Source organism: Buteo buteo, chromosome 5, assembly GCF_964188355.1.
Source record: "Buteo buteo chromosome 5, bButBut1.hap1.1, whole genome shotgun sequence".
NCBI lineage: Eukaryota > Metazoa > Chordata > Aves > Accipitriformes > Accipitridae > Buteo > Buteo buteo.
In genome coordinates, this window is record NC_134175.1 from 7,485,758 (window position 1) to 7,510,638 (window position 24,881).

The window sequence follows — 24,881 nt, forward strand, 5'->3', positions numbered from 1 at the left end:
CATCCCCTTTGTCTTCCCTGAAAGCCAAGGGGATGTAGCAAGGGCCTGCACCGCTGCCGCACACTCGCCCCTGAATGCAGAACAAGGGACCTGTTGACTCCAGAAGCCCCCCAAATTGGGGCCATGCTCGTTTTGCCGATGGCTCCAGATTAACAGAGAGCTGGGCAGCTCCTAGGAGTCAGCCTGGGTCTTTTGGGAGAACCAAGGGATCAGAAACCAGCTCACGAGTAACCCCAGGAGGGCTGAGATGGACGTGCCCCGGGAATAAACCCTGCTCTGGTAAAGTCACAGGGACCAGAGGGGATCATGGTGGGCAGGGAGCTGAAGAAAGGCAGAAAACAAGAGGTAGTTTTTGCTTGTGAGCTAAAATACTCCTGATCTCCACCAGCTCTGCTCAGAAAAAAACCCAAAAGATTTCATACAAAGCAGATTCCTGCTCACAACGCTTTGCTAGGGATCGGAGGGGATGCTTTCCCCCATGGGAAGGTTTCAAAGAAAAGATGCTTTGTCTCAGAAGGAAACACCCTTTCCCATATTCCCACATTTCCCCAGTTTCCCAACTGTTTGCAGCTGGACAGTATTCAGCTCTTATACTCACACTCCCTTTCTTACCGATCCCTCTTCGGCAGAGGAGCCAAAACCCCTATGCCTGTGAACCAACTGCATTTCCTTTGATTTTTCTAAGCCCCCAGACAAAACCAGCCTAAGTCCAACCAGAACTGGGGCCTTTCTGCAGCGGAAAATTAAAGATAAAATTAATAAAAAAAACCCAAAACCTGGAACCTCTATTTCCCCCTGGGAACGTCACTGACTAGTAACAAGTGAGCTTGTGGTTGAAAAATGTCCATTCCCAGCTTCTCCTCCCTGTCTCCTCCTCTTCTTCCCATCAGCTTCTAGAAGCCACAGTCCTCACGGTGCCTCCAGTGCCCTCGCTCTGCTATGAATTACGGCGGATAACGAAGCTCCCAGAAATCGCCTGGGGATCGCTGGGCTGTGCTGGAGCCAGTGGAGGGATTTTGCTGCACCATGTTGAAAGCTGCCCGTCACAGTGAACAACTTGGCCGGGCTCCCGTGCAGCCGTGGTACCCACAATGGTTCTGGGGATGCAATATGTGTCCGGCCACCTCTTGGCTTTAAGCAGCACGAATGCAAGAAGCGGAGATGGGGAGAGCAATGGCTCCATGTGGCTCTGAGGTTTGGGAGGGCTCTTCTCCTCTCTTCCCTTCAAGAGGGATGAGGCAAGGGCAGGTCTGGCCATGGCTCTTGGGACAGATGCTGCAGGGGTCCCAGTACAAGCCCACCAGCTTGGTGGGGTTCAGAAGGTCCAGCATCCTTAAAAGAGCAAGGCTTGGAGCCGTCGGATTCCAAGGCAGGTCCCTGCCATTCAGATCAGCACACAGGAGGCTCATGTGGGGAAGGAAGGATTCAGCATTTTGGCAGGGAATAAAATTCCTCCATTATTTTAATGCAGGGGAATCTCTATTCCGTGTCAAGTGCAAGGGGCTGGTTTCCTTAGCCCGTCCCTTCCTTCAGTCCCCGGCACCCCTGCCCTGCCTGCGAAGCTCTGAAGGCACGCCGCCGGCTGCAAGGGGTCTCGCAAACTCCCTCTGGGATCACAGAGGGGCTGAGAGAGCCCAGCACCATGTGGATGTGATGGGATTCGGTCCCAGCCTCCGACTGGCCTGGCTTGTCGGCGCATCGCTGGGCTCGAGGCAAGGCGGCATCCTCCCGGCCGTGACAGCAGGATTGCTCTTCAGATGGTCAGTCCCAGCCTGGATTTCCTTTGGTTCATGAGATGAGTATGTTGTCGGACGTTCAGCTTTGGCAAAAGACATCTGAGATGGCAGAAGCCAGGCAGCAGCCTCAGGAGAGCAGCGACTCGGGGCTGGGGGACCGCAGCAGGGGCTTGGCAGCAATTTGGGGCTGGAAAGAGGCAGCCAAGCGAGGACAGGGCAAGTCGAGCAGGCATTAGGGAGACCTGCTGTGGGAACAGGGCTGAGAACCAGAAGAAACCAGGATCAGAAGGAACTGCTGTAGCTGGAGGTGCTGCAGCAGTTAAAAATAAAGAGCATCCTATGGTGGGCAGCTGGTAGGTACCTTCCCAGGGCAAAATACCAACCGCTGAGCACAGGATTTTGCCCGGGCTGCTTCTGTTTGCAGGGCTCGCTCTAATAAACACACGTTGTCCCTGCAGAGGAGGAATTGAGCTCCTTGGAGGTGTTTCCTTGAGGACGGGTCCCTGCTCCTGCGCCCTCAGTAAGCTGCCCAAGCCCCTCTCTTCGTCCTCTTTACACGCTGCTTGGGTTGTAGCACAGCAGGTTGAACTCCAGGTTTTCATCCCAGTGCCGGAGCAGGACAAAGAGCTGCTGGGCTGCAGCTTTCACCGTGGCCAGGCTGTATCCCTCTGGGAAGTCCTGTTCGCTCAGCCACAGGCTGGCCTTGGCAGCCACCAGCTCCCACTCAATGAAGTAGGAAGCCGAGCTGTGCTCCAGCCAGGCCAGGGCCACCGCCGTGGCCCACAGCATCCCCTCCGGCTCCGTCTGCTGCTGCAACTCGATGTCAAAGAGCAACGCCTGGACCTCGGAGCCATCCGTCTCCGAGCCCCGGCCGCTGTCGGCTTGCCACTCGGCCGAGGCCGGCGTGCTCTCCGGGGAGGAGAAGCGGCGGATGGTGATGGCTGGCGGAGAGAGTTCCTTCTCGGCTTTCAGGGCTTTGGAGATGCTTTCCACCGCGCTGCCCGAGAAGTGGCGAAGGCGGCCGGCATCCTCCGCGTGGCTGCCGGGTCCCTCCGGCACTGCACCTAGAGCGACGTCTCTGATGGTGGGACTCTTCCCGTGCCCACTGGGAACCAGGAGCTGCCGATCGGAGCCGAGGCTTTTGTGCTCCCTGGAGGGACTGGTCTTCTTGGTGCTGTAGGAGCTGGAGGGGCTGAGGGCCAGGCGGTGGCAGGCAAATGGAGATGTCCACTTCAGCTTCTCCATGGGGATGTTGACGGCATCGCAGAAGGCTGAGTTCATGAGAAAGGCACCGCAGGCCAGCTGCAGAGACGCCTGCAAGGAACGGTGGGCACACAGAGAAGCTGTGAGATACCAACCGCTGCTGGGAAGCTCAGGAAAAAGGCATGCATGGATGGAGCAGCTCTCCATCTCTGAGCAGACCATCAGACATGGCCATCAGAGACAGCAAGAGGCAGGATCCAGAGGGATCCTCCTGCCCTCTGTGACCTCCTCCCTGCAGTGACTGTGCAACCCCAGCAAGACCTGGGAATGAGCTGCTTACCAGGGGAAGGTAGTCCATGTTCTCATTGTCGCCCTCAGAGCTGGCTTCGCTCACTCTGCTTGGAGATTTACTCATGAACCCTTTGGCGGCTCGAACCAGCAGCCTGGTTTTATTGAGGGTTAGCCTGCAGGAGGACAAAAAGGTCACCATCACCTCCGTGCCCCTCCTGACGCCCACCCTCCCCTCCAAAAGCCATCCCTGGTCCCCAGACACTGGCATCGCGTTCGGTCCCGGCTCCGGACGCTAACCCTGGGGTGTCCCTTCACTCCCCCTTGCTTGTGTTTGCATCGGACCCGTGGAGGTGCAAGACATCTGCTAAGGTCAGAGGAAGGTCGAGCTGGCCCATACCTAGCAGCAAAGAGGCTCTCGATGGATTTTGGGGCTTGTGCAGAGGAAGCAGACAGGCTCTGTAATGGCCCTGGGAAGAAACACAAAGCTGGGGGTAAAACGAGGTGCTACAGGAGTGCGAAAGGGAGCAGAGTCTACACGCTGGGACATGGGGTGGCTTGTTCTGCTGCTGACTCTTTGGTAAAATCCTTCCTCTCCCCTTGCCTCATTTTTCCTACGTGGATAATGAAATTCCCACACATCTCAAAAATGAACCTGGGGGAAATCTATAGCAAAGGCCCCATCAGGCTCTGTCCTTTGCACCCTGGAAGGAGTCATGTCTTGTGCTCAGAGGCCTAATTTTAGGTCATAAGGTTTTATAAAAACCCCAAAAACTCAGCAGAAGTATTTGGTGAAGAGCCCAAATCACGGACTCAATGCACCTGCACCCCGACAGGTACCGTCAGCTCTTTTCCCTACCTTCGGGGAGGCTGCAGCGCTCCCAGCCAGAGGAGGAAGGGGTGCTGCAGGGCGACAGGCTGCTCTCCTCTGCATCTGCAACGGAGGAACCACATCAGCAACGCCGCCCGGCTGAAATCGCCATCGCGCCGGGCTGCAGCACGGCCGCTCTCCCTCTCCGCAGCATTATCAGGTTAATGAGCCTGATCGGGGGCGATTTTGATTCAGCTGCAGATCTGACAATGCCAGACAAGGTCCAGTCCAACTCATCTTCATTAGCGGAGGATTTGGTGACAAGCAAGTGTCTCGCATCCCCTTGCCTCTAATTACACCCGGTTTCATCCCTCATGTTATCTGCGTTACGGCTGCCAATTAACTTCCAAGCATTGTCAGCAGCCACTGCCTGTGATTTGGGAGTTTCAGGGGAAATTGCAGCTTCTTCCCCATTTGAGGAGATGGACTCCAGCCAGACATGTGTCTGATGAGCACCATATTCAAAGAGGAAGGCAGAAGAAAAAAAGACCAGAGAAGACGTCCCTTCATAAACCACTAAACCACTGAGATCTGTAACACCAGGAAGGAGACAAAACCCCAGGGAATCTTACTCATGCCGTAAAATCCATCGTCTCCATTCTGGCCACAAGCTGACTGGGGACGTCCAGGGGAAAAGCCACGATGCCTCCTGTTTCCCAAGCTCAGGCTCCTCTGGCTGCCTTGCTTGGATGCTGCCCCTTGGCACAAGAGAAGGGAATTGCCAGTGTTAGAGAGGGACTGGCACACAAATGATGACAACAAAACTCACAGACTGATAAGCTTGGTCATCTCTGAGCATCCAGACCTAAGAGCAGACCTTTTGCCTGGCCATGGGGAAGAGGTTCTTGCCACCAAGAGCAGCAGGCATGCCGTTAGGCTCAGCCATAGCCTTGGGTACATAGGTCTGGTGTCAGGTTGAGCTGTGGCTTCACAGGGTTTGCTCTGAGCGAAGTTTCTCAGGTAACACCCTCCCTCCCAGGACAACGTTTCACCCCTCCACCAGCCCCACATTACCCGTGTGGGTGTACTCGACAGCGGCGGGCAGGTAGGTGCTGGTGCTCAGGTCCACCGGCATGAACGCCGTGTACTTGCTGATGACGTTGCAGGCCTTGCTGGTGTGGACAGCGTTGACCTGGTACCGCCGCCCGGACCCTGCCACGTGAGAGACGCCGGGGTTAGAGTCCATGTGCCCTGTGGGCTCCATCCACCCTTCAAGACCCAGCTCCCAGACCCACCTCCATGCTTGGGCTCCATGCCCAGCAGGGACTGTATCCCTCGAAACTCTGCCTACTGCTTCTTCTGCTCTTATTTTACATGCACAGATGCACTTCAGAGAGGAGAAGTTTGACAGGACCCAGGGACGTGTGCAGCCCAGAGCAGTGATGTGTGGCTGCTGTTGGACCCTCTGAGTTTGATACCACCTCCCAGCTCCAGGTGACTAACTCCTTAAAAATAATCACTGTCACCCAACGTGTGAAGCAGAGGAGCAGGAAGGAGCATGAACTCAAGCACGTTAATGTGCAGTGAGGCTGCAGAAGCAGAAGAAAAGCACAAGGCAGCTGGAAGGGGCTGTCATTTGGGAACTATGTGAGACATTCCCTAATATTTCACCACTGCCTGCCCTTGTATTAACTTGAGAGGCTGCTGAAGCTGCTGGAAAGCCCACCCCGAGGCAGGGCAGGGTCTGCCCGCGGCCAGCTTGCAGGCTGGCTGGGAGCTGCGCGTTACCGTGCTCGATTTCACACTCCTTCTCGGCAAGCTGCTCAAGGTCCCGGATGACCGACTTGGCTGCCAGATGGTGGAAGGTCTCGCTCCACAGGTCTGTGTCACCGTCCGCCTGGCTCTCCCGCTCTCGGAAGAGAGGGCAGATATCAAAGGCGATTTCCCACTGCACGGGCTCGTTGCTCCTTAGCCCCTTCACCACCGCCTTGCAGAGGGTCCTGGGGGAGCGTGGGGAGCTGCAGGCAGCGCTGAAGTCGAAGTCCTGGGGCTCCCAGTCGGAGGAGGTCTCCGTTTCAAATGTGAAGGAAGGATGCTGGGCAGACTCTGCACAGAGGGGAGAGGCAGGTAATTAATCACATCTGTGGGAGCTGAATTCCCCCGCAGCCACCGAGAAGCCACAATTAATACTTCCTAATTTTCACATGGTGGCACAGAGCGCAATGCAATGCCACCGAAACCCCGGCACGGCCAGGTGAGGCTGGCTGTGCCTCCCTCTCTCCCCAGTTACCCAGATCCCCGGGGCTCCGGCTGTCCGACGAAGACCGCAGGCTCACGCTGGCATCGCGTGGTCCCAAGCCCCTTCCCGGAGCCACCTGCTGCAGCCCATCCGGCACTGGCGGGGAGTCGGCGTCGCGGCAGAAGGACATGCAGCTCCGGTGGAGCAGGGATGGCCGCCGGGCACCCGCGCCACGGATCTTTGTGGCAGAGGCAAGCGAGCTGGCTGCGAAGGGCTGAGAGCAGAGCAAAAGTTAGGGCTGGAGCTGGCGGCAGCCGATGGCACGGCCCTGCTCTGGTCCTTCTGATCCCGTCTGCTCCCTGCCCGATCCCAGCGTGAGATGCGATCGTGCAAACACGCAGCTCCCTCTCTGCTCAGCCCTGGCTGGGATCTGTGCCCAGACAGAGCGCTCCATCAGACCTGCAGGGTGTCCCCAAGGGACCCTGGCCCCAGGGGCTCCTTCCCCAGACATGTGGAAGGTGAAATATGAGTTTCATCCCTCCAGACATTTTAATGACTTCACTTGGGAACCAAAGGAAAGAAGAGAGACAGAAAGATCAAGGACCAGTTGCTTAGTAACGAAAGGAGAGAGGCGCAGGGGATGGGCAGAAGGGAATTTTTATCTTTTCTTTTTCCTTACGAGACTGTTTCTCCACTTTCAGGAGACATGATTTCCCCCTCCAGCATCTCCAGTGCCACATCCCGCAAGGACGTCCCGCTCTGCAGCTAGCAGAGACACCAAGCTCTGGCTGTTTCTATCCATGTCCCCAGGGCTGTGGAAGGTCCCCCTAAACCCGACAGTCTCTCTATCTTCCTAGCACAACACCAGCAAGGGGCAGAGGTGGTAAAAAGTGGTGGATCGCAATGATGGATGGAAAGATGCTTACTCTGGGCAGCAGGCAAGAACATGGCCTCCATCACCACTGAATTTTGGATGCTCTATGAAAGCACCAGCAAAAATGGGAGACAGGCAGCTCCAGGAGCTACTTACCAAGCTAGGATTGAGATATTTAAAAGCAAGCTGGTCACAGAAAGCCTTGCCAGACCCTTTTCATTCAAAACCTGCTCTTTCTCCTGCCTGAGCTTTCCTCCCAGCCAGAAGAAGCCAGCCGGGAATGGAGCTGGGGGTTTAAGCTGCCCATCGCAAGTGCTGACCTTTCCTTCCCAGCACGGTGTGCGTGCAGAGACGAGCTGAGGACTCACGTTCACACCCCCGAAAATGTCAAGCCCTGGCAGCCAGACTGGGAGCTGGGAGAGCCGCTGGGAGCCCTGGCAGCAGGAGGGATAGCAAAACCAGGCTGCAATTAATTAAGACCAGGCTGCATGCTGTTAACCGTTTACTGCCCTCCAGAAGGGAGTCGTTTCCATCCCTGCCTTCATGCTGAGCATCCTGTGGGCAGGAGGATGCTCTGTGGACCTTCGCAATGCAGGCAAGGTCACCGGTACGCCCCAAACCTACGACTGCTCGCCCTTCGTCAAGCGATGCTGTTCACCACCCTCCCTGCTGCAGCTGAAGGGCAGAGGTCTCGTTCCTCCCTATGGAGCACTGGCCCTTCTTCCCCTTCGCCCCCTCATCTAACCCCCAGCCCCCCTTTACCCAGGCAATCTCTAACCCTCAGCAGAAGAGAGAAAGCCTCAGACATCCCACTCTGAGTTTCCATGGGAACAAAAGTGCTGCCGGTCCTCCCAGCCCTGCAGATGCTGATTTCAGAGCAGAGCATCCTGGCGATGCCAAGGATGGGAGAAAACTGTCCCCACCCTTCCGCAGATCAGTTGAAAAGCCTTCCCAAATTTCACCTGCTATCTGCTGCAGCCAGGGGACATAATGCTGTTCGGCAGATGTATCATCATACAGGTCCAGGTCTCAGCCTGACACTGCATATGGGCTGTGGTTCCAGCTAGGGCAGTGGAGAATACGCTTCGGGACTGACTTCCTTTTCCCCTGCAGGGCACAGATGTGCCACAGCCCTATGGAGAGTTTGCATCGCATGGCCAAACTCTGGGGAAATAAGGAAGCAGCAGCCTGGGGATCAGATGAGCAGTAAGGTGAAGCACAGAGGAAGGGGAGAGGCATTTAGCAAAGAAAAGGTGGGCTCCCATGGGGAGGCACTGCTATGGGATATCAGGATGCACCCTGCTGGCTTGGTTCCTACATGTTTGTGATGTGCTGCAGCACAAAGCATGGGCGTGCATATCTATATCTATATCTATATCTATATCTACATCTATCTATATCATCTATATCTATATCTCAGGACTAGTGTAAACCAGGCTCTTTCCCTTACGTATCCGAGATTTTTCTGCTGCTGCACGCTGGCCTCTGCCTGCAGGCAAAGCCTCTCTGGGGGTGACGTACCTGGAAATCCACCTGCCAGGGCTCGGGGCTGACCTGCTGCAGGTCCTGCAGGTGGGTTTTCCGAAGGGGATTTTTCACCAGGGCAGTGCCGGGATCGCTGGCCGTGGGCACCTTCTTGCAAGGCTCGTGATCGGCGATTTGGGTGGTGCTGTACGCCCGTCTCCTGGAGGAAGCCTTCACGTCTGTTCCTGCATGGTGGGAGAGAGGATCAGCTCCACTTTGGAGCGGGACCAGCAAGCACCATCCACCCCTGGGTCCCACTGGGAAGTGGGCAGCCCACCCCTGAGGGGGCCATGCTCAGCCCCGCAAGGTTTTAAGCAAAACAACTAAACCACAAAAGGAAATAAGAGCCTTCACTCAAAACTCCTGGGGAAGTCAGGACAGCAGATTGGGGAGGTTTTGTCTGAGCAGTTTTCAGCCAGAAAAAGCCTGACTGCATTTCCCCAAACCTCTCTGGAGAAGACAAAGGGTTTACTAATGAAATTTCATTAGCGCAGACATTTTCCTGTCAGAGCAAGAGTAAAATTTCATTTGGAAAGGCATGATTTCTCATAGCTTTTGACAAGATTGAGGGGATGAGCAGCACAGTTCATCTCTGAATATAAGGGAAGAACATCCCGTGAGTAACAGAGGTCTCCTTGTTGCATGGAAATGCAACCAGCTCTGGGGTGCAACCCGCCGCTTTATGCCACATGTTGCTGACACAAGCGCCCAGCCAAACTGTGATGGTGAGGGGTGACACCCTGGGGACAGGGCTTTGGATCCGTTCCCCTCTTCTCCTGACCTCAAACTGCACAGTCAGGCTTGCAGGGAAGCGACTGCTTTGCAGGTGCAGGGACAGTCTAGCTGGCCTACCCATTTGCTCACTCTTCTCCTCTGCACACCCAAGGGCAGCTTGGGAAGCTTGTAAATAATTATGTGGCCAAAGCTAAAGCCGCTTTGAAAATCTCCGGGGAAGCCAGTTCTCCAGGGCTTCGCTTGATTTCCTGACAGGTTTGGATAAAACATCCAAACCAAATAGACTCGCTCAAACCTCAGGAGATCTGTCATCCCTCCTGCAAACCCCTCCGGCTCTTTGCAGAGATACAGCCAAAGAGACTTATTTGTCAGACAAGCAAATTGGCAGAGCAGCGACAGAAGCTTGATTAGAAAGACAGGGGCATCACACCCATGCTTGTACAGAGGAAAATCTGACCGGTGTCCGTGTCTGATTCTCCCCCAGGATCTCTGCCCACCACCAGGTGATCGGGGGCACGCTCGGCAGGGCAGCAGCCCTCCGAGTCTCTGGAGTGGTTCCAGCTCTCCATGCCTGCTCCCTCCTCCTGGGAGTGAAAGAAAACAGAGCTGCCCGACTCCTGGGAACGCATCATGCTGTAACGCCGCCTCTTGTCCTGGGAGAAAGCAGAGAGAGGGAATAGGTCCTACCGCAGCGTCCACCAGCCACCTCCCGGCCGCGAAGAACCACTGCTCGTGCACCAGCAGCCTTATCCACTGAGCTCTTATTTCTCCCCGATGTTTCACCCACCATTTCCCTTGAGGACAGAGCAAGAAAGCAAGAGACACCTCCTGACCATGCACAAATTGCTGGGATGCCCTCTTGTGCATGCGCACACCAACACTCCTGCTCCCGGGTGGCCCCACGAGCCAGCGCAGCCTGGACTCACAGATCTGGGGTTAGAGACATAGGGTGAGGTGTCACAGATGATGCCGTAGCTGACCAGGCGGTCCCCAGGGAAGAGGCAACTGGTGCTGATGGGGGAAACCAAGACCTCGGTGCTCTCAGGAAAGACCCACTCCACGGTCACGTCACTCAGGACCGGTGCCATTGCCTTCTTCAGTGACTTGATCATCTGAGGCAGAAAGCAAGGGAGAGCAGTAATACAGCAACTGGACGTTGTGCATGCCGTGGTGCACTTGTCGTGTGTTGCAGGGAAGGGGAAAATTTCCCCAAACAAATCCATTGGCTGATTCCTACCCTCTCCTGACGTTAGATGGGAGCCTGCTCCCTCTTAGACTGCTCTGACACCCATCCCAGCACCCCCAGCCCCTTGGCACGGTTATACCAAGGGCAACAGAGCAGATATTGATAAAGCACAGGGCTGATCTCACACCACGTGTTGCCAGCTCAAAGCAAGGTGGGAGCTTGTGGCCAAAGTTATCTTGCTCTGGTGTGAGGCAGCATCCCCTGCTCCCCCCCAGCGCCCAGGAAAAGCTGTTGACCTTCACTTGTCTGAGCCCCAAGCCCCGACACTCACGCACCAACCGACAGCACTGCTATTTTCGGTACAGGTCCTTGCTGGCACAAGCCACTGCCGGAGATGAGCAATGCTCTGCCAATTACACATGTGGAGAAGACCAATATCCGTGAATATCTTGTGGACAAACCTACCAGGGAGCCACCTACAAGAGCTTCCCTGCACACCAGGGCAAGCGAACACCAGATTTAGATGCAGAACAGCTCAAATGTTCTCTATTGTTCACTGCTTTTTCACAGGCTCAGGAAGACACACCAGGCTGTGTTTTATAAGGCCATTAATTGATGCCTCAGACTGCTGAAGGCACCAAGCTGCACAGCCCGCAAAGCTCTTTATTAATAGCTCTCTAAAAAAAAAACCAACCCTCCCTTCACTGTCTTTGCTTTTAATTTACATCAGAAATGCTGATGCCGTTCTGTCTTAGAGAGGTTTTTGTGTGCTCCAGGTTTCTGCAGAGGGGTGGACTGCTGAACTCCTTCTTTTGAGATCAAGAACATGGGACCCAGCTTTTCAGAGCTATTTAGGAACTAAAGACCCAATTCTCTCTGGGTTTAGTCATCCAGCAGATGACCGTGCTTTCACCAGGGGACAGAGCCATTCTTACGGTGTATTTGAGGCCCATCGGTTTACTCGATCTTCATGGGGAGAGTGGAAATGAAGAAGCTTCCTCCTTTGCTTTAAAGTTGGCTTAATAGGCAAAGCTATCACAGCGTATTCCTCTCCCTCAGACCCTGGGTACTTCTCGCCTGAGCAACGCCGGGGCTGAGCCTGACTTCAAAACTAATTGGCTGCTTTGATGCTGATTCCTCTGCCCTCGCTGGTGTCTGAGGCAGCAGCTACCTTTGAAGCCAAAGCTGCTGTATCGCGGCTATCGCTTCTCCCCATCCCCATGCAGAGGGTAAACACACCCTCCCACTCCCTCTGACAGCCGGAGATGAAGATGCTCTTTCATCCCTTCCCGCTCGCCCACCTGCTGCTGAGTGGGAGTTGGAAAGGCAGCACCGGGATGGGGAATAAGACCTGCTAGTGAGCCGTGGCCTCCCTCTCGCTGAACCGGAGCATCGTTAGAGCCTTACAAGGCAGTCTCCTGGAAGCAGGCAGCCATACCTTGGGCTGCAGCCTCTCACCCTCCGCCAGGAACTCGGCGATGCCCCTGGACACAGCAGCTAACCCCCGAACCAGTCTCCTGCAGGCGTTTGGCCCGATGCCGAAGCTGTAGCACCTGCAAAGCGACAGGGAGCATCAGGATCCGGGGGACAAGCCATCCCACCCCCAGACCCATGCAGCACACCCACTCCCTGCAGGCAGAAGACACCTGCCCAGCTTTATCCCACTGCTATGCAGCTGTCCAGCATGTCCGGAGGAAAATAAACCAGCTCCTCTTTTAGGTGGCTGGCAGGAGGGTCGGGAACAGGCATCCCTCTCTGCTCAGCAGACCTCAAATCCCTTCCCTGAAGAGCAGCTTTCAGCTGCGATGCTCAGGGGCTTCCCAGCAGGACCCCAAGCCCTTGCCTCCTCTGGAAACACAAACAAGCTGCTTTGCTGCCAGTTCAGCTCTTTTCCCTGCTGAGTGTCTGTGGTCAATAGCACTAAAGATCCAGTCATTATCTCTGCTCAAAATGAAAATAAATGTTTTCTCAAGGAAGGAGGAAGCAGCCAGGCGAGGCTTCTCCCCTGACTCCCAGCTCAATGAGTCAGGATTTGGTTTTGGCTGAAGGCTGCAAACCCAGAGCCGAGCTGGAGCCCGGGCAGGGAGGGCAGGAGTGAGCAGTGCCCGGTGGGGACGGATGCGATAGGAAGCCAGGAGGGATGGGTATGGGTGGGATACGGCATTCGGCCAGGGCAATGGATAGCTGAGGAAGAAACCACCTTTAAACAGCAAACTGCATCTGCACAAGGGGCTTTTCTCTTAGAGGTTTTTAATCCCCATCTGGCTGCAAATCTTAGGTCAGGCTCACACCCCTCTTAAACAAGGCTCTGATCTTCTTTTGAGACAGAGGCCACACACACAACTCGGCGGTGCGCTGGGCACTGCCTTCCAGGGTCACTCGAGACCATGCTCTAATTCTGCTTGCATTTAGCCCACCACCATGCCTCTATAAGAGTGAGGGGTGGGTTGCCCTACACAGCTGGTAGGCAGTTAGACCTCCATATAGTAAAAAAACCACAGAGCAGCTTCCCTGATAAGCCCTGAAGTCTGAGGGATGGAAGAGGACTAAGGTTTTCTTATATTTTTATGTTTCATGCCCCTTAAAGAGGCAGAGGAGAAACCAGACCAGCCTGTCATCAGGGCTGGGGAGCCAGGCTGGGAGCTCGATGCACAAATTAGCTGCTTTTTACATTGCTCTCTTTCAGCATATTCAATTCTGCACAGCCCCATCCTGGAAGCAGCTGGGGCCAGACCCAGATGTGCTTTAAAAAAATAAAAAAAAACCAGCAAGGAAGATTGTTCGTGTGTCAATCTCTCCTAGCAGGAAGCATCAGACGAGAGCCTGTGAAGTTGTCAGCCCAATTATCCTCCTTTTGATTGTTTAAAAAGCATCTGAACTTCTGGGATCTGTTCCAAACCCTTTGAGGTTCTCCCATGGCTCATACCAGCAATCTCTCCTGCCTCTGTCTCTGAAGCGGGGACGTCTGTCAGATGGAGCCGTGTTCAAGGAGAAGCACGTCCCCTACCATACCAAGCTTTCGCCCCTGCTGCGGCGAGCCCTGCTGCCCTCCGTACCTGGTGGAGCAGGAGTGGTTTCGCAGCAGCTCCAGGACCTTCCCCGTGTTGCTGATGGCCCCGTTCGTCAGCAGAAAAAGCAGTCGGGGATGGCCCCTGTGGATGGGCTGCCGAATGACCCACTTCAAAGGCGATAAGATGTTGGTGCCACCCATATCGGCCCGGATCCTCTTGATGCTCTCGCAGGCAATGGCCAGGCTCTCCTGCCCAAAGGAGCAGCAGAATCATCAGCCTCCACGCCTCTGAGCACCGAGGAAATGCGGCTCTCCCTTCACCCACCTCACAGTAAGTCTGACTGGCAGGGAAGAGGGTCTTGAAGGTGGATCCAAACCCAATGACGTTGAAGAGACACGCTGGCATCAGGCTCTTGAGAATGACCAACAGAGCATCCTGGGGGGCAGAAAGCAAGCAGACTTCAGGCACATCGGGTCTCTCCCTGGCTGCCCCAGCTTCAGCAGTAAAAGCTCTGCTCAGACCCTACCTTGCTATCACACCTTATTCCCACCTGCATTTGGCTGCGTGCATTTGATAATAAAACAACTGCTTCTTTCACATGCACTGCACCGAGAAAGCACTGCATATTACTCTGCTCTTTCCAAAGTCCCTTAATGATATTTGGGTCCCACAGCAGTGAGGAAAATGGGGAGCCTTCAAAAAAAAAAAAAAAAAAAAAAGAGCTGAACAAATCTTTCTGTTTGTTTTTAACTGATTAAATTTGTGCTTGCAATACGGTACTGCAGCATGGAGCTAGTGGGTGAGAAGTAGAGTGTGAAATTGAGAAGTGCGACATGCAATGCATTTCAATGTCCAAACTTGCAGAAAATAAACAAACAGCTTAAACTTACACAAAAGGAAAGAAAAGCCTCCCCCATCCCCAATTCTCTTGTATTCATAGCTGGCATCAATTAAAATAACTGAGAGAGACGGTTTTAAGCTATTTTCTTTACCAGAGGTGGTTATCTAACTTGCCTATTCCTGGTCTTTACATAAGGGAAGAGCAATTTAAATTGTCTCAGACTTGTGAGGCCGTGGACAACTCCAGGACGGAGCTTGTGTTAGCAGCAACTGGGCAAGAGCTACCCAAGTTGCTCCTGAGCTTGCAGGGGCAGCAGGAGCAATTAGCGCGGCAGGAGAGGGAGGCCAATTTCAAGCATAGTGCTGACAGTGTTCAGGAGCGGCTTGGTTCTTTCGGTTTATATGCTGATAAAGGCAGACTCCTGCCAGTCTGCCTAGGGCAGCAGAAACCCTAGAGCCAGCCCCAAGAGAAGAGCTGCCAAGGTCAAACGAGGAAGAGCAGCCTCCTTGCTTTGTCATATGCAGTGGCAAAGACCGAGTAACCGCAGAGTGTGGGTGCTGGAGCTGCGCGCAGAGAAAACCCCCGCCTGGGAACGGCCGCAGGGAGATGGGTGGCAGGTCAGTCCAGTTCCTGACCCCTGTAAGACTCAGCAGCGAGGCAGAGCCAGAGCACTGCAAAACAGCAAAATAATGTACGAGAACAAGGCTGCCCTTTAACAGGCTCTAGAGTACTTTAAACCAAGCTGTTATCTCAAACCTACGAGAATATATTTATACTGCTGCTTCCCAGATGGCTCCTGGGATGCCGGCTCTTCCAAATCTCAACGCTGACATCCCATCTTGGAACTAATTACAAGAAAAAAAACCCCCAAATTTCCAAATATTTCTGTTAAAGCACTTCCCAAAGTGGGCAACCGATGCTTGCTTTCTGTTTCAGCAAGCAGAAAGATTTATTGCTTCTTGTGGTAAATATTGATCTTGATCCTGTTGCACTCAATATCTGTACGGCAAGTCAATAAGAAGAGATGTTTGCCTCCAGAGAAGTTATTAGCCTAGTTTTGCCAGCGAGCCCACCCGACGCAGGCACCGTCACAGGCCTGGCTCTTCTCCCCAGCTGCAACAAGCCGGGAAAGGAACCAGCTGCAGGAAATTTAAACCCCTGAACTTTCCACCCCAGCCACTTTGGCCGAGTGCCCTCCTGCTCGGCGGCGAACCGCGTCCTCCCGGCTGCGCGCAGCCAGCCCGCGCCGGACCATCCCCTCCCCGTTTGCATCGCTGCCAGCACCACCGCCCTGCAGCTCAGCTTTCCTCACTGCGCACGTCCAAGCCCTGCCACGCCGCTCACCCAGCAAGCCGAGGACGATGCAAATGCCTCCATCAAGCGTAACCCACCCAAACCCACTAAGAACAGCCCCTGCCCCTGATATTTGCAAGTCATAAACAAGGATGGGGGACTCAAAAGAGAGACAGTGGTTTTCTCCCTTGAGGTATCTCCTCCAAAATCTCCGATATCTCCCCCGCATTGTTTTTCCAGAAGGGGAACAGCCTTTTTCCTGTTTTTACAGCCCACCTGCAGATGGGAGTCCCAGTTCAGGACCTCTTGGACAATATCTCTGTCCCTGCAGGATCCCCATCCCCATAGGACGAACCAGCCTCCACTGAGGCTGCAGAGACTGCGGTACCTAAACCTGGCCACGCTGTGAGTCAGAAAGCAAAAATCCGGCTTGGGGCAGAGTTGCCTCCTGATTCCCAGGCTCCAAAACGTGCTGAGGGAAGGGGGTACAACCTCGGGGATATCCTGGCCCCTTTGGTGGATGCAGGGTCAGGGGACAGCCTCCCTGTCCCACGGGACCTGTTGCAGCCATCCACGAGCTCCCCGGCATCCCAATCCTTGTTGCCGGAGGTGGCTGTCCTCCAGCAGTTCCCATGGAAACTGGAGACGGATGGGTAAGGAGATGGGTTAAAAGATGGACAAGCTCAAGAAGTGGGTCACTGTGAACCTCATGAGGTTCAACAAGGCCAAGTGCAAGGTCCTGCACGTGGGTCGGGACAACCCCCAGTATCAACACAGGCTGGGGGATGAAGGGATGGAGAGCAGCCCTGCAGAGAAGGACTCGGAGGTACCAGTGGATGAAAAGCTGGAAATGAGCCAGCAATGTGCGCTCGCAGCCCAAAAAGCCAACCGTATCCTAGGCTGCATCCAGAGCAGCGTGGCCAGCAAGTCGAGGGAGGGGATGCTCCCCCTCTACTCCACTCCGGTGAGACCCCCCTGGAGTCCTGCGTCCAGCTCCGGGGTCCTCAGCACAGGAGAGACACGGACCTGTTGGAGCGGGTCCAGAGGAGGGACACAAAAATGATCAGAGGGATGGAACGCCTCCGCTGTGGGGAAAGGCTGAGAGAGTTGGGGTTGCTCAGCCTGGAGGAGAGAAGGCTCTGGGGAGACCTTGCAGCCTTTCGGTACTTAAAGGGGGCTTATAAGAAAGATGGGGACAGACATTTTAGCAGGGCCTGTTGCAATAGGACAAGGGGTAATGGTTTTAAACTAAAAGAGTGCAGATTTAGACCAGATACAAGGAAGAAATTTTTTACAATGAGAGTGGTGAAACCCTGGCGCAGGTTGCCCAGAGAGGGGGTCGATGCCCCATCCCTGGAAACATTCAAGGTCAGGTTGGACGGGGCTCTGAGCAACCTGACCTAGTTGAAGATGTCCCTGCTCCCTTCAGGGGGGTTGGACTAGATGACCCTTAAGGGTGCCTTCCAACCCAAACTATTCTATGATGCTCCTCGCTGCTCACCCTGGGTGGCGAGTCCTGCAGAAGGGGGTGCAGCCATACCCAGGGGAGCATTTGGGTCCAAATCTGGGTGGCACTTGTGTTAGAAAAGGGTGTGAGCAGGACACCTGGGGACACACCAGCTCGGTGAATCTCTCAGACATCCAAATGCAACCAAACGCCTCAGATGAAGCCTGCCTCTGCAATTCCCTCACTGTCCTCAACAAAGGTGCATGGGGCAGTGCAGACCCATGCCCTGCTTGGGAGGATGCGATTTTCAGCAGGCTGTTGGGGCTCACCTGGCCCCAAAAATCAAGACAGAAACTTTCCAAAAGAGCTTTTGCCAGAGACTACAGCTTCTCACCGCGACCTGCCAGCTGGCAGGCATCGGACACCAACCTGGCCTCCAAAGCACGTTAGGCAGGGATAACGGTAATTAAATAGTTACCAGAGTGATTTTCCCTTTGATGGACAGAGTGGTCCCCAGCAGGCGCAGGGCAGGAACCTCTCCAGATCCTTCAGGCAGTGGCACAAAGCCAAGCCCAGCGCTCATGGGCCAACCTGTAGCTGGGTAAGAGGCATACCTGACAGGGAACCTCAGACCGACGAAATATTATGACAAGGCTCTTCTATGGCCCCTTTTTTATCCAGCGGTCTCAGCACACTGCCCATAATCCTCCAGCAGACTGCTGGTGTTCATTTGTCTTTGAAAAAGGGATCCATCATGTTCAAATGACTTCTGCGGCGCACAGAGGCGCCCGTCAGCAAAATGTCATGGTCAGCATGTCAGCACATCGCCCTGAAGCTTCCCTTGGAGCTCCCTGGAAGTTTCCCCCCTAGGCAGCGATTGCCCCAAGCCCTCCTGGAGACAGGGAGAAGTAGAGAAGGGATGCACAAGACATGCACACCAGCAAGAGGGGGAAAGAAAACATCTTTGCATTTGATGTGCTGATAGGAAGAAGAGGGAGAGGAACAGAACCGGGGAGAGTCAGCTTCGCTGCAGGTACCTAACAAGCCACACGGTTGAGATGACTAAAGCTACAGCATATAATTACCCCCCATCCCCTCATAATGAACACTCATCAGCGCTCAGCAACCCCCACCGCTCTCTAATATTCATCCCTCATCGGCACGCAGGCACCTTCCCTCCTGCGTGGTACCTTGACGCGGTTGATATTCATGCCGCTCATGCTTCTGCTGCGGTCTATGAGGAAGATAAACTCTCCTTGGGCTTTCCGGAGGTCTGGCTGGACGGTCCTCAAGTCAGGGCAGAAGTTGAGCATGACGACAGGGTGGTGGGGGATGTCCTTGTTCAGTCGCTTCCTGATGATTTCCGTCTGCAAGAAAGAAGGAGAGAGCTCGAGAGGTTGATTTTTCTGCCCCCTTTTCACTTCGAGGGGAATCGGAGCAGGGCTGCGTGCCCAAAGATGTAAGTGCGTGGCCTTTTGTGGGCAGGGATCGGCTAGTTCTGGCCTCAGCGGTGACAACACCTGAGCTCAGGCTGCGCCACAGGTTGTTCTGTCCGTATCCCCTGCGGAGCTGCTCTGCGGGTGAATGGGATTCCTGCTTCCTCCCAGCCATGGTCACACTTTACCTGGGGGACAAATGCTGGCAAAAAGCCTAAATCAGGGACCCCAGCACACATGGAGCAGCTGCATGCTCGTATGAGAGCCTGGAGGAGAAATTAAAAGATCTAGCCCTACACAGCACCTTGCAAAACTGATTCTCCAAACATTTCATTAGATCCCTCCTGAAAACCTGGTTCATTAGCGCAGTTTAGTATCCCACCAAGGCACACTGGAGTTTTTGTCCATGGTCACTCAATAATGAAGTGCGAGATACAGCCCTCAGCACGCTGTATTCACCACTTCGATTCATTCCTGCCACCTCTGGTTTGCTGTTTTTTCTGCCCATGTCTTTTATCATTTTTCTTTGTACAGATTGAAACGCTTTGCAAAGCCGAACCGGTCGCTCAGGACATCGTTCGATAGGAACCCGCATGATATATGTCTCTGTACTGCACATAGCTCTAATGGCTCTCTGCATTTTCCCCTCATTCTATTTCAAGTACCAATCTTCATTAAAAATGTGATAAAATTAAACTGGAAAAAACCTCTTGCGATGGGTTTATAATCTGCTGTCATGTGTGTATAAAGCAGTCCCGGGTTCACGGTCTCAGCTGCAGTGAATCAGCGCATCGCTGCTTTCGAGGGAGCTCTGGGACCTCACATCAGCACGGCCCGTGGCCTTTCATCCCTGGTTTCTGCAGTGCGGAAACATGCTCCACAATAAGCAGCTTGGTCCTCAGGGGCTTTGTTTGCCTTTTTTTTCCTCTTTCAAAGGCTGCCGTTTCTTGCTGGTTTCACCAGAAGTAAACCAGACCCCAAATAACCAGGCTTGTTTTCTCCAGCCGTGAGTCATATTCCTAGATCTACAAGCTAACGACCAACCTTGATTTTACATAACTCACTAAACTCAAGAGTCCCTGTAGATCAACACGTACACACGAGCTTCGCTTTCGGCTGCGCTGCCTGAGTGCTGCTTCTCTGACCCCTGTGAAAAGACAGTTCCCATTCACAGGAACAAGTGCCTCGCTGTCACCCCAACTCTTGCTCGTCCTCCTGCATCTCACTCTCACGCTTTGGAGTATAAATTAATCAGTCACTGCGATATCAAAGGGCTTTTTCCATCCCCATTTTCCTCCAGCCATATGCCATTATTTTGTTTAACATCTTTCCCAGCACAGATGTTTATCAAATTTCACACTACAGGGATCCTTGCTGCCTCTCTGTCCAAGGACCGAATCATGGCCCCAGACCTACCCACAGCACTCCCTGGGATGCTCTTGGGGACCCAAGACATAAAATCCCTGTGTCATTGGGATAAGCCCATAACCTTGATTTCCCACTGACTTCAGAGCGAATTTTACAGGCAAGCCTTCAGTAAACAGCCTCAGAGCTGCTGCTACGGGTCAGCCAGAAAAGCAAGCATCTCATTTGCGCCGTCTCTCCTCCCCACCTCCCCTCCATTCCCCTTCACCCATTATCCAATTACAGTAAACTAATCAGATCTTGTCGACCGAGAGTTGATTCCAGTGTGCATTCGTCCTCACCACCCTGCTAGCAGACAAGCATCCAAGGCTTTTGCATAACAAACCGAGGGAAGAGAATTAATTATCATTTACTGCTGAAATTTCTGGGCTAATTTAATTTCAACCGAGAGGTGCCCAGTGTCATGCTCTGAGCAGTAGCAATTCTAGCCCATCATCTACCCCAGATATTCAGGGCATTTTCTCTGCTTTTTGCCCTTCTCTGTGCAGTTGCTTCCCAGTCCTCCCGGGGCAAAGAGGTGGGTTTCCTGCAAGGAAACAGCTCCAGAATGATCCCCCCTAGATAACTTGACGTGCTAAAGACATAGAAATAATTAGAGAGCCATCTGAGCCGTAGCGTGGGAGTTTCATTTCATTCCACCTGCCGCACGCTGAACACAATTAGAGGAGATGCCTGCCGTGCGAGCAAGTGCAGTCCTGATCCCTGCATCGCGCTGCAAGAGAAAGCGAAGGGCAAAAGGAATGAGAAGAGGTTTGATGTGTCTCCGGTGCAAGGAGAAGTCACGGCAGCACAGGGAGGCACCTCTGCGGCAGGTCTGGGACATCTGCCAAGCGGGGGCCCAGGCTCAGACACATGGAGAATGAGTTTAAGGGGAAATGAGCATCCCCGGTCAAAAACGAGAACACCGGCGCGTGTAAAACAGGGAGCTGACGGTAAGCCGGGGGCAGTGGTTACACAAGTGCGATGTGTGCCTCAGGTGAAGACACCCACCCTGGAAATTCAGAGGGCTCTGCCCAGTCCACTCCACTGATCTCAGACACACTGATGTGGCAGCTCAGAAGCGCTAGGCTGTCACTCATTGCTTCAGAATTACTGAAAGATGAGGCACAAATCCCAGAGCAGATATTTTTCTATTTGCTGATCAGCAGAACAAAGAGAAGTTTCTCCTACCTTGTCTTTAGTTCAGCTCATTATTCCAAGCAAAATCACTTATTTCTCTCTGACAGCTATCCAGAAATGGTAAACATTTACTAAGCAATTAAAAGAATATTTTATTCTATGTCATTGCAATAATTATAATACCCTTAGTGCTATAACAATGTACCTATCTAATTATGCTATGCTAGACTAGTACTAATTATACACACAATAACCATCTCAGAGCTTCTTCCTCAGTCGGTTTATCAGAACCACCGCAGAATTTTCCCCTCTTCCTCCACATAAGCCCCTCTCCAAGGGAGGATGCTGCAGAGCTTATTGGGCCAGTGTAATATCTGGTACTGCAAGCAAGCAAGCAATCATTTACTTGCACAGCTCCAGTCCCAAGGAAAGCCTCAGCTAACGCCTGCAGCTTTTGGTTCTCACCTTTTTCTCAGCACTGGGGTCTTTCTTAGTGCCTTTAATGAAATCATTCTTCCCCTTCAGGTGTCGTTCATACTCTGCAGGTGTCATATCACCTTCTTCCATTAAGACATGAGGCATGTGGGGCTCTGGAAATGCAGAGAATCGAGTGAAGAACAGCCTTAGCTAAACTTCAGGTTTGGCAGAGCTGCAGGCACCCTTGGCTGTGAAACAAGAGCAATATCTCTGAGCTTGGGCAGCATGGACAACCTTGAGAGGGTCCGGGATTATCTCCTAGGAAGCCTAACCCCTGACAATATTTGCCAAACCAGAGCTAATCTAGCTGTCTCCAGCACTATGGAGGAGGATCCCAGGAAGGGGCAAGACCAGCAAAGAGGGAGCAGAGCCCACATACCACTTGGATGGATCAGGATCTCCACAGGTCTGTCGAAGGTGTGTTTATTGGCCAGTGTGATCACGATGCTCTTGGCGGAGCGAGCGGAGGGGTCGGCGTCTGCTCGGATCTCGTGCGTAGGGCTCTCGACACCTGCCCACGGAAACCGAGGTGCGGTTAGGGAACTGAGGACAGGGAAGATGAGGGAGAGAAGACAGCAAGGGAAGCTGGCAGAGGACAGGAACCAAGTAGACTACACGATGCCTCTGCCATATCAACCCCCCCATGTTAATGCCAGCACTGTACTGGTAAATCCACCCCAGCACAGTTAACTTGCCAAAACAGACCCCACATTTGGGAGGCAGAGAAGGAAGAAGAGCATGGATGTTGCCTTGAGGTGGTGATAAATCAGCCTGGCACTCCTACCTGCCAGCAAGCACGGCCCCCGGATCTCCAGATGGAAGCTGAACTCGTACTCAAAGGGGTTGGTGGCCTCGCTCTCCAGCAGCTGAGCCAGGCAGAACCTGCTCCCTTGCTCCAGGCTCCCCGATCCACAGTAGTGCTTGTCCCTGTCAGTGAGGTGAACCCCAATCAACACTGTGCATGTGCTATATCCCCTCAGGAACTGCAGATCTGCTGGAGGTAAAGCCTGCAGCAGCTCTCCAGCCTCCCACAGCAACAGCAGGCTTCTGCTCTGCCAGTCCTGCATCCCCCCAGATCAGTCCCAGCCAAAGCCCATCCTGTGGTTGTTCGTACGTTCGGAGCTGGTGGCTGGAAAGGCTGTTGGCATTCTCCAGGCTGGGCTGGGGGACCCTGGGGACGCACACAGCTGGCAGAAGGACCCTCATGGCTCCGCTGGGCAGTGTCTGCAGCTCAGAAGAGGTGCTGATGAAGATGGAAACACTTTCCAGGGGAGGAATCATACCCAGGTTAGCCACAAAAACAATCCTCTCCAAGTCCTCATCCATCATGATCCTTCCTGCATAGAGAGAGGACCACACCAGGGAGACACAGTGTCACAACCATGGAAAACGCTTCTCCCCAGGCCCCCCACAACCACCCCAGCCCTCCATCAAATACCCAAACCAGCCCTTGCTGCACACATCAGCATTTCTCTAAAAAGCCCAAGACCCAGTCCTCTACACTACTCCTTCGTCTGTCCAGAGGCAACAATGCTTTCCAAAACAGATGAGACTGCCACTTTTGGCAGATGCTGCAGGGACACGAGCACCACAACCCAAGGCTCAACCTTTCAAAAGGAGCCCCCTTGATGCCATGGCATATGACAGCCACCACCTCCCCATTCCTCTTCCCCTGCTTTTCTTCCCCACATTCACTAAACCGCCCCCAAATCCCTCACCGCTTCCGTCACGAGCTCTTCCATCAGGGAGGCTGCAGCTGTCGAAATACGTGTCATCTATCTTGGCTTTGTCTTTGATCTGCACCGTCACGGCACGCCGGGACACGGCCGCCTCGAACCCAACGACGGTGGTGCACTCGTCCAAGGGGTAGACAAAGAGACCTGCCAGCCAGAAGGTTTTTTAGCAGCACCGAGCACTTGCCCAGACCCACCAGCCAGGACCGCAGCAGGGCAGCTCCCTCTTGGCACTTCCCTGCACGATCCTGGGATTTTTCACACTTAAAAAATTGTAGCCTTGGACCATGAAGGGTACAACTGAGAACACAATACACTTGGTTACTCTTCCCGCAAGCATCGAAAGGTTTAAGGCACACACAGAAACCCAGCGCTGTGATATCCCTGCCTCTAATGCTCCCACAGTAGCTCTTGCACTGGGAGCTTCACCCCTTGAAACTTGCCTTCAAAAGCCTGGGCTTCTGAGTTGCGGTAGGTGAGCAAGGCTGTCATCCCGAAAGCATAGCCACTGACACATGATGTCACCTCTGACGCGGTGAGGGGGAGTGGGGAGCAGGTCATCCGGTTAATCAGCCCTGGCATCTTCCCGGGCGTTTGTCGGTGATGGTGGGGTCACCCGCAGCAAGCTGGAGAGAGATGGAAGGGCGAGAATGAATGAGGAGCCCCGAGCGCCCAAAACACTTGTGTGCCCCTGCCACCTCATTTTGGGTTCTGCAGCCCTGAGGACAGAAAGGCAACTGACCCAGGTTGGGATGTGACCTGGGTTTGACGGCTCCACTGGTTCAGATAGGGATGGAGACAAGACCCTGGTGGGAAGATGCAAGGCAAACACTTGCCCCAAATCCCCGCCGGCGCAAGGGAGGAGGTTCAGATTAAACCTGCCTGGCTGGGGACAGGCAGCCCCAGATATCGACATGGTGGATCACGCGCCTCACCAGCTCCCGCACCCACCTCCTGCTTGAATCTGGGCAGAACGGGTTAACCTCTTTTTTTTTGGCCCTCCTGCTTCTCATTATTCTCCAAACTGACAAGTTTCTGGAGGATAAGACCATGATCCTGAGAGTTTTCCTTTAGCCTGTGGGAAGGAAAAGCAGGCAAGCAGAGCCAGGCATCCTCGTTGCCCTCCCACGCCCTTGCCCATCCTCAGGGGGAGGTGGCATGGCTCTGCTGCCTCCCATCTCCAGATCCTTTCTGCAAAGGCTGACTCATCCCTCCGCTTTGCTTAGGGGAGACATTCAGATGCAAAGTGGCTACTTCTGCCAATTACATTTCAACCCTTTTCCCCAGCAGGTTTTCCGCTGTTCCAGCTCATCTCCCCCAAGACGGAGGGTTTCAAAGGAGACCTTTCAGGTAGCTCTCGGGCCACATCCAGCTCCCCTGGGGCATCGGGAGAAGTTGCTAGGCAGCAGTTCTCCCTGGCTGGTTCTGCAATGCTTTATGCAATGATTTACAAGGCCCAGGAGGAGCCAGCAGCAGTGAAATACATCGGTTTCTCATTTCCTA

General features: G+C 53.9%; 1 protein-coding gene across 1 annotated transcript; it reads right to left on the reverse strand.

Moving 5' to 3' along the window:
* Window positions 1-2,288: 2,288 nt before the first annotated feature.
* VWA5B1 (von Willebrand factor A domain containing 5B1) lies at window positions 2,289-23,975 on the reverse strand. Its single transcript, XM_075029236.1, has 21 exons — window positions 23,822-23,975; window positions 23,364-23,525; window positions 22,760-22,982; window positions 22,430-22,572; window positions 22,025-22,156; window positions 21,634-21,758; window positions 18,379-18,555; window positions 13,932-14,042; window positions 13,653-13,855; window positions 12,035-12,149; window positions 10,337-10,522; window positions 9,868-10,063; window positions 8,673-8,860; window positions 6,329-6,551; window positions 5,827-6,144; window positions 5,113-5,250; window positions 4,671-4,796; window positions 4,087-4,161; window positions 3,628-3,697; window positions 3,280-3,403; window positions 2,289-3,050 (listed from the first exon to the last, which is right to left on the reverse strand). The coding sequence occupies exons 1-21, from the start codon at window positions 23,958-23,960 to the stop codon at window positions 2,289-2,291; spliced, it is 3,936 nt and encodes a 1,311-aa protein (XP_074885337.1). The 5' UTR covers window positions 23,961-23,975.
* Window positions 23,976-24,881: the final 906 nt, after the last annotated feature.

What these genes read in the sequence shown, in the direction of transcription:
- VWA5B1 (XM_075029236.1), bottom strand. Translation starts at nt 23,960, where the DNA reads ATGCCAGGGCTGATTAACCGGATGACCTGCTCCCCACTCCCCCTCACC. An exon ending in GATCCTGATCCATCCAAGTG is followed by an intron (nt 21,759 to 22,024) that starts GTATGTGGGCTC and finishes CTGCATTTCCAG; the next exon opens with AGCCCCACATGCCTCATGTC. An exon ending in GGAGTGTGAAATCGAGCACG is followed by an intron (nt 5,251 to 5,826) that starts GTAACGCGCAGC and finishes CTCACGTGGCAG; the next exon opens with GGTCCGGGCGGCGGTACCAG.